This window comes from Phascolarctos cinereus, unplaced genomic scaffold (assembly GCF_003287225.1).
Source record: "Phascolarctos cinereus isolate Bilbo 61053 unplaced genomic scaffold, phaCin_HiC Scaffold_3;HRSCAF=262, whole genome shotgun sequence".
Lineage (NCBI taxonomy): Eukaryota > Metazoa > Chordata > Mammalia > Diprotodontia > Phascolarctidae > Phascolarctos > Phascolarctos cinereus.
The window spans coordinates 33,859,526-33,874,903 of NW_027555736.1; the positions used below are offsets into that span (position 1 = coordinate 33,859,526).

The 15,378-nt window shown below is 47.6% G+C and overlaps 1 protein-coding gene across 1 annotated transcript in view; it reads left to right on the forward strand.

Annotated features, from left to right (window-relative positions):
- PEAK1 (pseudopodium enriched atypical kinase 1) overlaps window positions 1-8,046 on the forward strand; it is a 278,737-nt gene extending 270,691 nt beyond the window's left edge. Inside the window, 1 exon segment of the mRNA XM_078150761.1 lies at window positions 1,062-8,046. Within this exon segment, the coding sequence (XP_078006887.1) occupies window positions 1,062-2,222 (1,161 nt within the window). The 3' untranslated portion in view covers window positions 2,223-8,046.
- Window positions 8,047-15,378: the final 7,332 nt, after the last annotated feature.

Genomic DNA, 15,378 nt, shown 5'->3' on the forward strand with positions numbered 1-15,378 from the left:
TTCTTTACCACTGTAAGGGTTATAAAATGCTTTCTCCATAACAACCCATGAGGTAGGCAGTGCAAGAATGTTATCCCCATTTCACAGATGAGGACACTGAGCCTCCAAAGGATTAAGTGATTTCTCTAAGGGGAGGTGGTAGGAATGAGCTGAGCACCCCTGGAGGGAGAGGCCTCAGGCTCGCTCCTGAGGGTTACAGAGAATGCTTCCCTTTCAGACCCTCAGGACTTCAGAGGATCAGAGAGTGAGGATGGGAAGGACTGCAGGCCATCTAGGCTCACCCCCTCATTTTATAGATGGGGAAACTGAGGCCCAGGGGAGGGACTTGTCAAAGACTACAAGGTACACAGATGTCACAGGCAGGATTTGAACCCAGGACGATCCCCGTGGCAGAGAATCTCTTGGCGATCACCCTCTCTTTGTTTGCCTCTGATCCTTAGGCAGGAGATAAATGGCCCATCTCTAGACCTCCGTCCAGAGCCCTTCTGGCTTGGCCTCCATTCTGATACGAAGCCCTTGATAGGCCAGTCACCCTTGTTCCCTAGTGAAGTTATCAGGAGCAATCTTATATGGGCCAGAATGCTGTGCTGGGCAGGAGTCACGGGGGTAAGGAATCTACGGGTGCTTCTTAGATGCCTGCTGTGTGCAAGGGCTAGACATAGGAAGGTGGCCCCTCTCTGAAAAACTCACAGAAAATCAGAAGGCAAGAAGGAAGGAGGTGCAGTCTCTCTCAGTGGAGGGAGTGTCCACATGAGAGAGCCCAGAGCCATGAACACTACCCCTCACCTGACGCATTGTGGCTCACTCTCTTCTGGCTCGTGATGCCTTTATCTCCCTAGAGACAGAGGGAAGGCGGGCTCCTCCTCCTTTATGACTCAGCTGCTCTTTGCCCTGGAGGCTTACAGGAGACTCATTGGAAATGGTCTTCAGGTTCCAGTTCCCCAGCCCCTGCCAGAAAGAGCTGACGTAATGATTGACGAGTTAACCCATATCTGTATGTTTTTAAAAGTATGATTTTGAAACTGCAAAGATGTATCTAATCCCTTCTTTTCTTTTTCCAGATTTGCAAAAGCAAAGCTAAAGAGTCCCAACAGTACTATCACAGTTTGGCCATCCGGCAGAGTCTGGCCATTCATTTTAATATCCAGCAGGACTGTGGCCATTTCCTGGCTGAAGTCCCCGTCCGTCTTCTTCCCTGGGAAGATCCCAATGCCCCTGAGAAGGAAGATGAGGAAACGGAAGGAGAGGAGGAAGAGGGAAATGAGCAGCAGAACAAGGACACGTCCCCTGGCGCAGAGTCGGCCCAGAAAGGCAGCTCCGACAGCCAAGGAGGTGCCAGCAAGCAGCGCAGCCACGTGGTGGTCATCACAAGGGAGGTCCCGTACCTCACCGTGGCAGATTTTGTGCGGGAATCTTTAGCCCAGCATGGAAAAACTCCAGATACGTACGAGCGCCAGGTGTGCCTGCTTCTCTTACAGCTGTGCTCCGGCCTCGAGCACCTCAAGCCGTATCACGTCACTCACTGCGACCTACGTCTGGAGAACCTGCTCCTCATTCACTGCAGGGCAGGTGGAAGCGCCCGGAAGAGCGAGCCCAGCGAGCCCGGCCTGACCGCTGCTTGTCCGACAAGACTCATCGTGAGTAACTTCTCCCAGGCCAAGCAGAAGAGCCACTTGGTAGACCCAGAGGTCTTTCGGGACCAGTCCCGCCTCGCCCCTGAGATCATCACTGCAACACAATACAAAAAATGTGATGAGTTCCAGACTGGCATCTTAATCTATGAAATGCTGCACCTCCCCAACCCCTTTGATGAGAACCCAGAGCTGAAGGAGAAGGAGTACACCCGCGCTGACCTCCCCCGGATCCCATGCCGCTCCCCCTACTCCTGGGGGCTGCAGCAGCTCGCCAGCTGCCTCCTCAACCCCAACCCTTCGGAGCGGATCCTCATATCCGACGCAAAGGGCATCCTCCAGTGTCTTCTCTGGGGACCCCGAGAGGACCTGTTCCAGACTCTCCCCAGCCTGGCCAGCCCCAGCCAGAGAGCCGCTGTCCTCCAGAACTGGCTGGACATCAAGAGGACCCTGCTCATGATCAAGTTTGCAGAGAAGTCTTTAGACAGAGAGAGCGGGGTCAGCCTGGAAGACTGGCTCTGTGCTCAGTATCTGGCCTTTGCCACCACAGACTCGCTCGGGTGCATCGTGAGCATCCTTCAACACCGCTAGGGTGTGTGGGATTTTGGTTCTCATCAGCGACCCCTGGTCCTCCCTGCACCCATCCCTGTTCCGCCTTCCCTGAGAAAGTGGCTTACCCACAGCACAGCCAAGGAAAGGAAAGGAAAGGAAGTCTGGCTGTTTGTTCCCATCCCGGAGCAGAGGAGGTCCATTTGGCAAGGTCACCTCTAGCCCTCAGTACGGTGGGGAACAGAGTCGGTCTTAAATTTTCTAGAAATTAGTCTGCAAGGATATGCAGTTGTCTTCCACTTGAATATCTCCCAGCCTAATGTTTCTTTAATATATAGACGAATGAAAGGAAGAAAACCATCCCTGAAGGAACAGTTTCCTTGGGTATGAATACAATGAGCTATGTTTAAATTCCCCCACAGTTCTGGACAGTCCCTGACTGACTTTGCAGCATGTAATATTTTATAGCAATATACAAAGTTAGCTGATCTCCATTATCAACAGTAGGCTGTCCGAATAGGTGATCTTTCTTTTTCTTGTTGAAATATCTGTTTGCTATCCTAGGCATGTAGAGCTGTGATCCTCACCCTCATGATAGCCTTACGGAGGGCCACATGGTATACGGCAGATGGTGGGGTGGGGCCCAGCCACGTAAGCCTCACCCCAGGGGCTGGCAAGGGCCAAGACTGCAGACCCATTCTTCCTTCACTGCTCCCAAGCATATGTCCTATGCAGAGGGCAAGCAGAGCCCCCACCCTCCCGTCACCGTCGGCAGCCCCTTCCCCCATCTAAAAGGGTAAAAGGTCATCAGCCTCTCGCGGCCCCTCCGTAGAAAAGTGGATTTTTCTGTTTTTCTGGCAGGTGCCACGGTGGCCTCCCCGGGATGGGCTGCCCTGTGCTCCTCCAGGCTGGGAGGGGGAACTGAGTCACAAGTGCTGTTTTTAATGAGCGTCAGAGCTGTCAGCCCTGATCACAGTTTCTTCCTCTGGCAGTAATTGGCTAGCTCCCTTCTCCTGGCAGCCCCAGACCGCGCTCCCCGGCAGAGCAGCTGTCAGCTGAACTCCGAGATGTATTTAGAGGGAGGGGAGTCGGTGACCCTCAAGGTGTGCCAGCCAGGCAGAGGAGGGAGGGGGGCTGCTCTGTGACCTTCTCCCCCCAGTATTGGCCTCTTCTCCATCAGAGCTTCCTCCCCAGACACGAGGCCCCATACGCAGTATTACTAGGTTCCAAATCATGTCTGAAGTTGCTCAGAAGGCCTGGTGCTGGGAGCGTCTTGGATCGGGCCGAGGCGGCTGCCACCAAGCCAGTGGCCTTCTTTGCGAGCCTCGGGCTTCTCTCTGATGGATAGATGTGCAATTCTTGTATGTATTTTTTAAGCTGTGTATTACAGTGTTTACGTTGCAACTTCACCTGAAGCAAGCCCTAAGGAATCCCTGCCCTTCCTCTCCTGGCACATAAATGAGCTTCAGATAGGAGTGCTTTTTACATATGTGTGGATGTTTGTATGTTTATTTCGTTCAAAACTGTGAGTAATCCGTTTACTTCAGCCTTGAAAACAAATTAGCCACTTTGACCATGTGTGCATGCTGGGACCAGAGACGGGCGATGCTAAGCGGCCTTGGGGCTCCCAACATCCGGGGACGGGGCCCCACGGGCCGAGCCCTTGGTTCATGGGGGCCCAGATTGATTGTGCAGTATTATATAGCACATTAGCGGCCTTGGAAATATTTCTGAACTTTGGTGATTTTTTTAAGCCTTTCCTTTGATTCACTGGTGTCTGCGAGTGATCAGGAAAGGAGAAGGAGAATGTATTTTGTTACAATGTTACTTTTTTTTTTTTTTTTGCAAAAAAGACGTTAAAGGGAGTTGGTTGAAGGTGTGCTTCCTTCTGGTGTGTGTCAGTCATCTCCCCTAGAAAGCCCCTGTTGGGGGCAGGGGGCATCAGCCTGGCCATTGTGGGCCGGCCGTTCCAGCCCCAGCGCTGCCCCAGAGGTTAGAGCTGTAAGTTGGGGCACATTGGCCCTGGCGCACCCGTGCTCCCCAAAGGCCGCTTGCCATCCTCCTACTCCCCTCCACGAGCTTCAGCTTGTTTATTTACAGGCCCGTGGCCCCAGGCCATTCCAGCAGGCACGTCCTCTGGCCACCTGGCCCTTGGCGCTATTGAGACACCCATTCCAGGCGTCACTGGTTTGGGCGACTTGCGCAGGGCATATTTTGTAGAGTTTCATGTTTAGTGCACCTGGTCCCTGACCCTTCTTTGACCCTCAGCTTTCCCATTTCCTTTCTGTTTGTGTGTGTGATGACTCAGATTCTGGTCATTCATTCTAACTCTGTCGTAGAATCAAGCATCTCATCACCAGAAGGTCGGCCACCAGCGGTAGATCTTTGTGGCCCCAGAGAGCCTGGGCCAAGGTGCCCCAAGGCTGGGGCCTCCATGGGGGAAGGGATCATGTGGTGATGAGATCCCAGATCCCTGATACCCTATCTGTCGATCTCTCCAGCATGGACACCTCTCTCTGCCCGTCTCCTGTGGTGTAGTAGCACTGGGAATACTTAGCACCTGCTCTCATCTGATGCGATGATCGCCTGTTGTGTTTGTTGGTTGGTTTTGCTTTTGCTTTTTCGGGGTGGGGGGAGATGGCTACTCTTTCGAGGGGTGAATGCAGACAGGCCAGGCAGGGCCTGAGACTCCCCAGAGATGATTTGCTCGGGGCAGTGCCTTGGGAGGGGAAGAAAGGGATGATTCCTTACAAATAGCCACATCCAGTGATCGTCCAAGAATGTCACTCCAGAATGAAGTCTTCAGTCTTCAGGATTGTGGCGAATATCTTAAACGCGCCTGAGCTGCAGTGAGCACCTTGAACTCCTCCTCCACCTGGAACGCAGAGCCTGCTCTTGGCCACGTCGGGTATGAGCACCAAAGCCCTCTCAGTTTTCTGAAGTAATGACTACAGTTGGCAGTCGACAGTATTGATTGGAAATAGAGATTTCTTTTTTTGTTTTCCATTGGAATACTTTAACTCTGTTCCAGACACTTCCATCTATATCAAGAGAATTGAAAAATCAAGCAGCCTTTTGGACACCATTGAAAGCGAGCATTTTCATAAAGCTAGAGAAAGAAAGCCAGATCTCTGGCCCATTTGGGTCAGCAGGAGAGCAGGTCCAGGGCTGGAGCTGCCTGGCCAGGGACGGGAATGAGTGCCTTGTTAGAATTAAAATCTACTCTTGAAAGAGAATTACTGGAAAGTGTACCAAAATCCTGAGAAGCCTTAAGCATTTGGTGGGAGGAAGGCAGCCTTTCAGGCAGGTGCTAACTTGGGCCCTAGAGCAATAATGGTAGATCTGGTAGGAAAAGGAGAAATAGAAATCTGTGGAAGCCGACCATAGATAAGGTCATCAGGAAGGAGCTCCACCAGGCCCCTGAGCTGAGTTCTCTGGCACTGTGTCTGGGGCCGTGGCTTCAGAATATGAAGCTGGTAGGTGTGGAGGAACCCCAGGGCCCCAGAGTTCTCCAGCTGAGCATCAAACACGTTATTTAGAGTTTGGGAAAATAAATTTCAATTCAGAAGGAGTGAGGTGAATCCATCTTTGCTTCCACACCTCACATGAGTTGGCAGCCTTGGTAGTGTAAGCTCGGAGACCTGTGTTGGAGATATGACAAGAGATCTCTCAGAGTTCAGTTTGCAAGAATCTGTTTGGAAATCCCTGGCTCTAAAGAACTTCCAAAGGGCTTTTGGGTCAAACAGTGAGCAGGGCAGCAGCAGGCTTCCCAGACCTAAGCCATACGTCACGTGATGCTGGGAAGTCATTTGCAACAGGACTTAAAGAAACCTTCATTCTCCCTCCGCCTCCCTGTCAGAGCTGACATTCTGCTCAGGCCGAGCAAACGATCTGTAAAATATAGACACAACCACAAGAAATGTGATGGGTTTGACGCCTTGGCATTTGAAAGGATCCTAAAAGCCTGGGTGGAAGGAGAGGCATTCCTTCCATCCCTTTCTTCTTCATTCTCCTTGCTAATGGATAGTTGCTACCTGTACCTTTACAGAGGGAGAAACTGAGACTTACAGAGCTGAGGTTTTTTGCCAGGGTCCCACAGGACAGGGGATTGAAAAGGGTGGGCTTTATAAGTATAAGGTGTTAGAAAGTGTCCAAGTCGGAATTGGAACCCAGAGCCTCCTGAAACTCTGCTGCCCCGGCTCCAGGAAGCAGGCTCAGCGTAAGGACTAATTAATTGTTCCACTTTCTCCCTATCCAGGCTGTTCATTTTACCTCATTCCAGTGAATACTCTTCAAATCCCCAAGTGATCAGCAGCCTTGAATTCAAATCGCTGCTCTTAACTGTGCACTGAAATCCAGCTGGCTGCCCTCAGCAGCCCCCAGGGAATGTGGGCGGGCCCCAGAACCCAAAGGGGCTAGCAGGGAGGGGCCGGCATGGCTGACGCCTTAGGGAGAGAAGATACCAAAGACGTGAAGCCCGTTCACCCTGATGCTAAGGCAAAGTTTTTGCCTAAGCTAATGCCAGCGGAGGGGAATAGACAGACTTTCCACCTCCACCCCTAGAAAAGATTTTTTCTTTCTTTTTTTTTTTTAAATAGCAAAGTCATGTGTTAGGAAAGAAAGAGAAGAAAAACCACCACCACCCTTCCTCCCCCCCCAAAAAAAAAAAACCCAGACTGGGCTGAATGTAAGGTTCCAAGGAACCTGACTTCTCCCCTTCTCACTTCTCCAGGAAGGGGCAGTCAGGAGCTATTCCACAGGGCTAAGCTTGTGAAGAAACAGCCCGTCTCTTTGACACTGTATTTGAAGGATTTTTTTTTCTTTTTAATGATGGTTTCAGTAGGTGGTGTTTTAAAGAATTCTTGGGAGATTTCTTTAGTGGATTGTGAATGTTTTTATAAACCTTCCCGCAGAGGTGTTTACCACTCATCATTACCATCATGTAATAGTTACTAAGTGCCCAGAAGGAGAAAGGGGCTCGCCAGCTGTCTCACCCTCTTGCCCAGGCCTGTTCGAAATTAAACCCAGTTTGCTGCTACAGCACTGAGGAAGTGTTCTCCATCTGAGCTGCCTGCAATGCTCTCAGCCTTCCCACTTCTGGGCACTGCACCGCTGAGGACAGCCTCCATGCTATGGGCCAGCCTCTTTACATCCATCCCACCCTCTGTATTTTTTTAATCCAAGGTGGTTTCAGGGATTCAGAGGATGTTGGAAATTTTTTTACATAGAAGAAATATATAGAGATATATATAGATATATATTACTATGAACTTTATTGTATTTCAGAAAATCCACTTTGCCCTTCTTGTGTGTGTGTATATGTATGTGTGTGTGAGGGGAGGAGAGGGGAGGGTTGGAGTGCATGTGTACCCACACACAGCATATATGCTTGAATGTTGACCTACCCAAAGATTTCAGGGTAGACTCTTTGACAGGACAACTCACACCGCTTATTCAAACATGAGTAAGTATCCCCTACCTTGCCAGTTTCAGAAGGTTCTATCTCTGAGAGTGCTGGGTTAGGATTCTCTGTTGTTGCCACACAGGGCATCAGGGCCCTAAGACCACTTGATAAAAGAGACTCTTTGGCTCTCTGTGGGTTTTGTCCTTGGAATTTTCTTTCTGGTGACTCTTCCAAGCCTGCCCCTCACTCTGTGGAAGCTTTCTGTTTGGAAAGCTTGTCTCATTTGCTTTATCTGAAGCTTCATCTCTCTGGTCACCCATTTTATAGATGTATAAATATATAAATTAAACCTCCCTCTGTCATTGGGGGGCACTTCTATGCTCTGGTTTGCTGTGGTACTTTGCTGTGGACGCTGTGGCATTCATGTTACTGTGTAAATAAACTCGTTTTATTACACTGAAACCAGGTGTGGAGTTGTTATCCTTGCCAAGATTTCCTTCTCTTTCACGCTTCCACGCTGGGGAGGGGGTGGCTGGTCTGCAGAAAGGATTGTTCCCCAAAGATACATCAAGCTGGCTGAAGGATCTTCATTAATTTCCAGGGTGTCTGGATGGCAGAGAGCTGGTTTCTTCTGGGCCACCCAGGGAAACCTGGCCTTTCCTTCTCAGAACGAAAAAAAATTTTCAAAGACATTCACTCTGACACCAAAGGATGGCTATCCTATATTCAGTCCGTTGCCGCCTTACAGAATTCTCTGCCCAGGCTCATAACATGTCAAAGCTAGGAGAGGTCGTAGACTATTACAGCTGGACACGATTCAGAGGTTGTTGAATCCAGTCCCTCTTACAGATGAATTAGAGGGGGAGTATCCTGTCCAGGCTCACACAATTAGTAAGTGGCAGATCTAGAATCCTAGACTAAGAAAATCAATCCATTAGCTAGCATTTATTAAGCACCAAGTGTCAGGCACTCTGTAAGCACTGGGGATACCAAAAAAAAAAATCCCCTGCTCTCAAGGAGAGAAGAGTTTTTGCACCTCTCCGAGCCTCAGTTTCCCCCTCTGCCCAGTGAAGGAGGTTGGACAGGATGAACATAGGATCACACATGGAGACCTGGAAGGGACCAGAGGCCCTCATTTTCTGGATGACGATTCAGGCCCAAGGAGGGGAGCAGAGTCAGAAACTGGATTTGAACTTGGGGCCCTCCACTATTCCACACCAATCTCTGACATCCTTTCTAGCTCTGACATGCTAGGATTCTGTTTTTCTAAGGGTGAAAGACCTTCATCTCCATACTAAGTCTTGCATTTTCTCTTCATCCCCTCCTTAGCCCTTAAGTCCCAGTACTAGAAAGAGAAATTACAGCGAATTAATAGCAGGCTTTGTGTGTGATAGAATTCTTTTCAACTCTCCTTGGTGCTGAAGTTTGTTTTTTTTTAATGTGCTGCTAGTGCCCTCTGGTGGCCAGCTTGCCTAAGTTCAGGCCTTCTCTAGCAGGGTTGAACCAGCCAGATCAAATAAGAGTGTCAGCATCGGAGTGAGAGGGCATAAGTGCTCCCTGGCCTTCATCACCCACTGAATTCAATGCAGGGTCAAACTCCAGGCTCATCCACCTCAAAGCTGTGTGGCCTTGAATATGTCCTTTCCCCTCTGGGCCTTGGTTCCTTCTCAAATCAGAAGGTTGAATTCTTTGATTTCTCAGCTCCCTCACCTCTTGCTACAACGCTGTGCCCAAGGTCCTGTTTGATTTCTGTAGATTCACTGCATGTGATCATAGGATACAGAACAGGACTGTAGATGATGTCAGTCCAGCCCCTTATATTACGGGTGAGGAAACTGAGTCACAATACAGGCAAGAGCTGCCTAAGCTAGTAAGTAACAGAGCCAGTGGTCAGAACCAAATCTGACTGCGAGGACCAGATGAGATGATGACTGTAAAGCACTTAGCACAGTGCCTGGCACAAAGTAGTCACTATATAAATATTAGCTATTATTAAGAACTCGGGGTTCATTCCACTGTACCACGCTAGCGTCAGTGACAGATATAACAGAGCTGAGCTCAGGAGAAAAGATTCAACGGTTGCTGACAGTACCTACAGATGTAAATCCATTTGTGCAGAATGAATAAAAGTACATGCATTTAGAGCCACCTGCAGTTCCACATGACAGCAAGACTGCAGCAGGATCTGCCTTTTTAGCTCTGCTCTTCATTGACAATCACCCTATCGTTGGCAAGCTCTGTTTTCCCTAAGTAAAGAACTAGTGTTCCAGCAATTTCATGAGAAATCTTGTTGCTATCATTGGCCATATCTGTCATGGCTTTTTTTTTTAATATCCCAAGCCCTTTGCACAGTGACCAACACACAGTAGTTACCTAAATGCTCGTTGGCTTGGTTAGAGCTTTTCAGAGAGAGGCAAGCCAAAACATAAATCAGTGCTCTCCATGACTCCAACCTGGGACCACTTTGGGGGCTGTGATATTCACACTATGGGTTAGAAGGGTGGGAGGCCTTTGTTTTTATCATTATAACAATGGATCTGCAAATAAGCCATCTTGGGGTGGTAGAAACCATAACAACCCTGGTGTTGTTTGCTAGGGGGACTGAGCTTTCCCTTCTTAGCTATTGGCAATTGCAAGCTGGCTGTTCAGGGAAGATAAGCCAGGCCGCTAAAGAGAGAAGTAGGCAATTTGAGGGTTGAGACCCAGCAGAAATTGAGCCTAGTGAGAACTGAGTCAACAATCCAACAGTTTATTGGTCCAAACGACTGACTTGGGGATGATGCAGAAATGCTGGCCAGCTGATTGGCTGTGACTGTTAGGGTTTCAGTCATGGGAAGGGTCATTGAGAGGGAAGATACTTCAGAACCCCTGAATTATGATGGTCTTTACGTCTCAATAATAATAATAATAGCATTTATATAGCGCTTTGGGACTGGCAAGGCATTTATAAAGGGCATTTTGTCCTTACAACCTTGGACAGCAGGTACCATTTGTTTCTCCTTTTCATGGTTGAGGAAACTGAGGCAGAGGTTAAGTGATTCCCCAGGGTCACACAGCTACCCAGTGTCTGAAGTACATTCTAACTGGTGTCTTTCTGACCAGACCCAGTACTTTATCCACTGGGAAATCAAACTGTCTCTTGCAAAATTAGAGCAGATAGCTAGCTGTGAATAAGCACAGAATTTAGAGCCAGAAAGGATATACATACACACACACACACATATACACATATATGTGTGTGTATATGAATATATATGTGTATCTGTTACATAATAGATGATATATACTGTAGTGCATATGATGGTACATTACAGTGTACTTTCCATTATAGTATATATAATATATATACACCATATATCATATGTAACATGTTATGTAATATAGTGTATATATGACATTATATACCTATATATATACATAGTATGTGTATATATCCTTATATTATTAGAGATTATTCAGTTCCTACCTCTCATTTGACAGAGGCAGAATCCAAAGAAAAGAAAGTGACCTGCCCAAAGTCTTATAACTAGTAAGTGGCAGAGCCAGGATTCACCTGACACCAAATCCAGGGCCATTGTTACCTGTGGGAAGACTGGTCAGTTGTTAGTGATGACAGCACACAATCTATAGGCTAGGTGGTGCAGTGGATAGAGTGCTGGGCTTGGAATGAGGAAGATTCATCTCCCTGAGTTCAAATCCATCCTCAAACACTTACTAGCTATGTGACCCTGGGCAAGTCACTTAACCCTGATTGCCTCATTTCCTCATCTGTAAAATGAGCTGGAGAAAGAAACGGCAAACCACTCCAGTATCTCTGCCAAGAAAGCCCCAGATGGGGTCACAAAGAGTTGGACACTGCAGAAACAGCTGAACAACTACGAAGCTTTACAAAGTTCTTTCCTCATAACAACCCTACCATTAGTGAAAATATTATTGTCCCCATTTTTCAGATGAGGAGACTAAGGCTAAAGGAGGGGTATGTGACTTGCCCACAGTCACAGTTTGAGAGTGGCAAAATCTGGATTTGAACCCCAATCTGACTCCAGGACCAATGTGCTTTCCACTACATGCCTCCCAGTTGCTCAGCAGCCTGCCTCGTATCCAGTGGCACCAGGAGGTTCCATCCCTGAAATAAGAGTAGGCTCCAATTCAGGGCTGCCCAGGTGAGAGGCAACAAGCCGAAAGCAGCTCCAGGCTCTCCTCAGGGGCTGGGCTGCTGGGGTAACTCGAGAGTCCCTTTGTCCTTCTGCTCTTAGTGAGGCAGGAGAGAGAAATCCTATCCAGGCCCTCCCTGGAGCCTCAGAATCTGGTCCCTATTCAGTGAAGGACAAGTTCCTGTGAATTTCATTGAGCTGCTCGTTACATGCCTGCCTGGGAGAGAGTCATTTTCCTCTTTGCCTGTCTGCTGCCCCCGCCATGATTGGTCGTTGACATTTGATTCGGGCTGGAGGCCAGGCACTCTCCCATTCCCATGAAGTCTGACACAGCTTCAGCAGAGTGACTGCTTTTAACCTCAGCCACCTAGAGTCTATTAATTTCATACCTGGAATTAGTGGGTGTGAGGTAGCCCTTTGAGAACCCAGGGAAGCTCATCTGAATCTACTTTCAAAGGTTCACAATCCCTTCTGCCTTTCTTCAGAGGCCAAGCAAATTACACCTCCTTTCAAATAAGCCTTCACTACATGCTAGAGTGGTAGCTATGCATGTGGAAGAAACCGCCTTGCTGCCCAATGAGCTGGGACTCTCAGCTGACAGTTCAGAAATTGTCATTAAGAGCTGCTCCAGGCAATCGCTGCTAACACTGAAAACACTCTTGTATTTTCCATAGGAGGGTACAAAACTGAAGCTGCCAGGACCAGATTCCACAAAATGAGCACACCCCAGAGAAGATGTGAGCTGCCTGGCCTTCCCTGCCTTCTTTTCTCAGATAGTGTACCGCCTTTGAATCAGGGTTCTGGGTTCAAGTCCTGTCTGTCCATTGAGAGGCTACTGGCTGTCCATCTGCAGGCAGTTCTGGGGCGATGGACAAAACACTGACGTGTGTCAGAAGATCTGAATTCGAAGCCATCCCAGCTCCGTGACTCACCTACCATAGGATCTTGGGCTTGGCACAGTGCCTGGCACTTGGGAGGCACTTAGTAAATGTTCATTGATTAATTGTGAAAAATCACCGTCTCATCTCTGTTCCTCACTTTCCTGGGTGTCTTGCATAAGACAGATGAAAACAATACCTACCCCTCAGAGGTATTGTGATGATACAGTGTAATAATGTAGTGTCAGGAAAATACTATGTAAATACAAGCTATTTCTATTTGTCATCCATTCAACAGACATATATTGAGTGTCTGCCTCACGCAAGGTATTGTGCTGAGTACAAAAGGGCAAAATATTTGACTTACTCTCATTCTATTCTACCACGATCTGCCCATAAGGTAAAGAACATATTTGCACATTGTCTCCCCCATGAGACTGTGAGCTCCTTGAAGACAGGACTGCTTTTTGCCTCTTTTTGTATCCCCAGCACTTAGCACAGTGCCTGGCAAATAGTAGGAGTCTAATAAATGTTTATTGATTAATTGATAAATATGATTATCCCTAGTTAATGGATGGAGGAAATGAGGTTTAGAGATGAAGTGACATCCAAGGTGTCACTAGTTAGCAAATGCAGGTCCTCTGACTTTAAATCCAAGACTCTTTCCACTACATTGTGCTATACCCCTCCCCTACCCTCCTTGAAATAATTCTAGCTTCTAATGAGATAGACCTTAGTCTCCAAAGCACTTTCCTCACAAGCTTCTGGGGCAAGAAGTGTTTACTCTTCCCATTCCACAGTGGGACAACTGATACTTAGAGATGAAATAACTTGCCAAAGTATCACAACTTTTACTTGGCAAGGCTTAGCCTGAAACCCAAAGCTTTCTGCTCCCAAGCCTTTGCTTTTGCTCTGATGGTGATGGTTGAGCCATTGGGTGAGATTGCCCAAGGAAAGGGGAAGGAAGGAAAAAGAATTGATGACAGAGTCCCATGTTCTTCCCACTAAAAACCCCAGTGACCCTTCACTAGCCTTCCCAATTATTTGGGAATATTTCTGAGACAGAAGTTCTTCTTCACTCCTCACCAACATCCCACCCCTTCCCAAACTAGTTCCCTTCCAGACTTCTCTGTTTCTATAATTTGTGCTATCAATCTTCCATTCTCTCAGACTTGAAACTTCTGTCATCTTTCAGTCAATCAGCAGGTTTCTATGAAGCATCTAGTAGGTGCTAGGTGCTGGAAATGCAAAGACAAAAGTAAAACAGTCCCTGCCCTCTAGAGGCTCAGCTTCTAAAAGGGGCGACAACATGGGTTCTATACAAAATACGATGTTACAAGGTAACCTTAATGGAGGAGAGTAAGCATTAGCTGCCGGAATGGGAATCTTTGATTCCTCCCTCTTTTCCATTCCCCGTTATCCAATTGGTCACCAAATCTTGTCAATCCCATCCACCCCTTCCTTTCCATTCTTCCATAGACAGTTGGTGTAGCATAATAGAAAGAATACTGACTTATAGACAAGAAGACTTGGGTTCAGATTTTGCTTCTGACATTCACTAAGTTTGTGACTATGGTCAAGTCACTTTTTCTCATCTTTAAAATGAGAATAATTAATAATAATAATAATAAAAACTGGGCTACTATAATACTGGACTCTTGCTAAGGCCTCCCTGGTGGGTGTTCCTGCCTCCTGCCTCTCCTTTCTCCAATCCATCCTCTGCTCAGCTGCCAAACTGATCTTTGTGAAGCACAGATCTGACCGTGTCACCTCCCCTCCCCTCCATCCAGTAAACACAAGTGGCTGCCTATGACCTTCGGGATCGTAAAACATAAAACCTTACAGTTCCACTTGAACATCACTTATTATTATTTCTCCTGCCTTCACCCTCGTCTACTTCATCATCACCTGTCTCTTGGCTTGGTGTAAGAGCTTTCTTGAGCCTTCCTTCCCTTCCTCAGATCTAATCTCTCACCCACTCGGAGCACAAGTTTTAGAGCTGGAAGGGACCATAGAGGCCATGTTGTCCAACTCTATCATTTCTTTAAAGACAGTGAACGTGAAGTCAAAAGTTCTAAAGAACTGGTCCAAGGTCCCAAAGAGATGGACCCACCTCCTCAATGCCAAGTCTCAGTTTCCATACTCTTTCCATCGTACCACATAATCTATTTTGCATACTTACCAGGTTAACTTTCCAAAAACAATATTTCCACTCCCATGCCCCCCCCCAAAAAAACCCCTTCACTGGCTCCTCATTGCTTACAGGATAAAATCCAAACTCCATGTTCAAGCCCCTCCCCAATCTGGCCCTGACTTCTCTCTCCAAACTTATTTTCAACTATCAGAGGTACAACAAAGAATGGGTAAAGTGGGTAGCTGCCTACAATTGCAGTTCACCAGAAGAGCTCAAAGCAGGATCCTTGTTAATCTTATAATTATTATTAATTTACAAATACACATGCATTAACACCAGAAAATCTTGCATGCCATGGCTCATGGCTATTCGTAAATCAAGGTGTATGGGACACAGTGAAGGCTCAAAGCCTCTAGGGGTACAGTAACACACTGGGGCTGTAATCTTCAAATCTGGCCTAGGGAAACAAAGTATCTTGTTCCAGCTCTACCAACCACTTCCCTTCATGAACCCCTGTTTCACCTGGACTGGCTCCCTCACTGTCTTCCAAATAGGCTTCAAGCTTTCCCACTGCCACACCTTTGTACAATAGCAGCAGCAGTAGCAGCAGTGACTTAATACTTCAAGG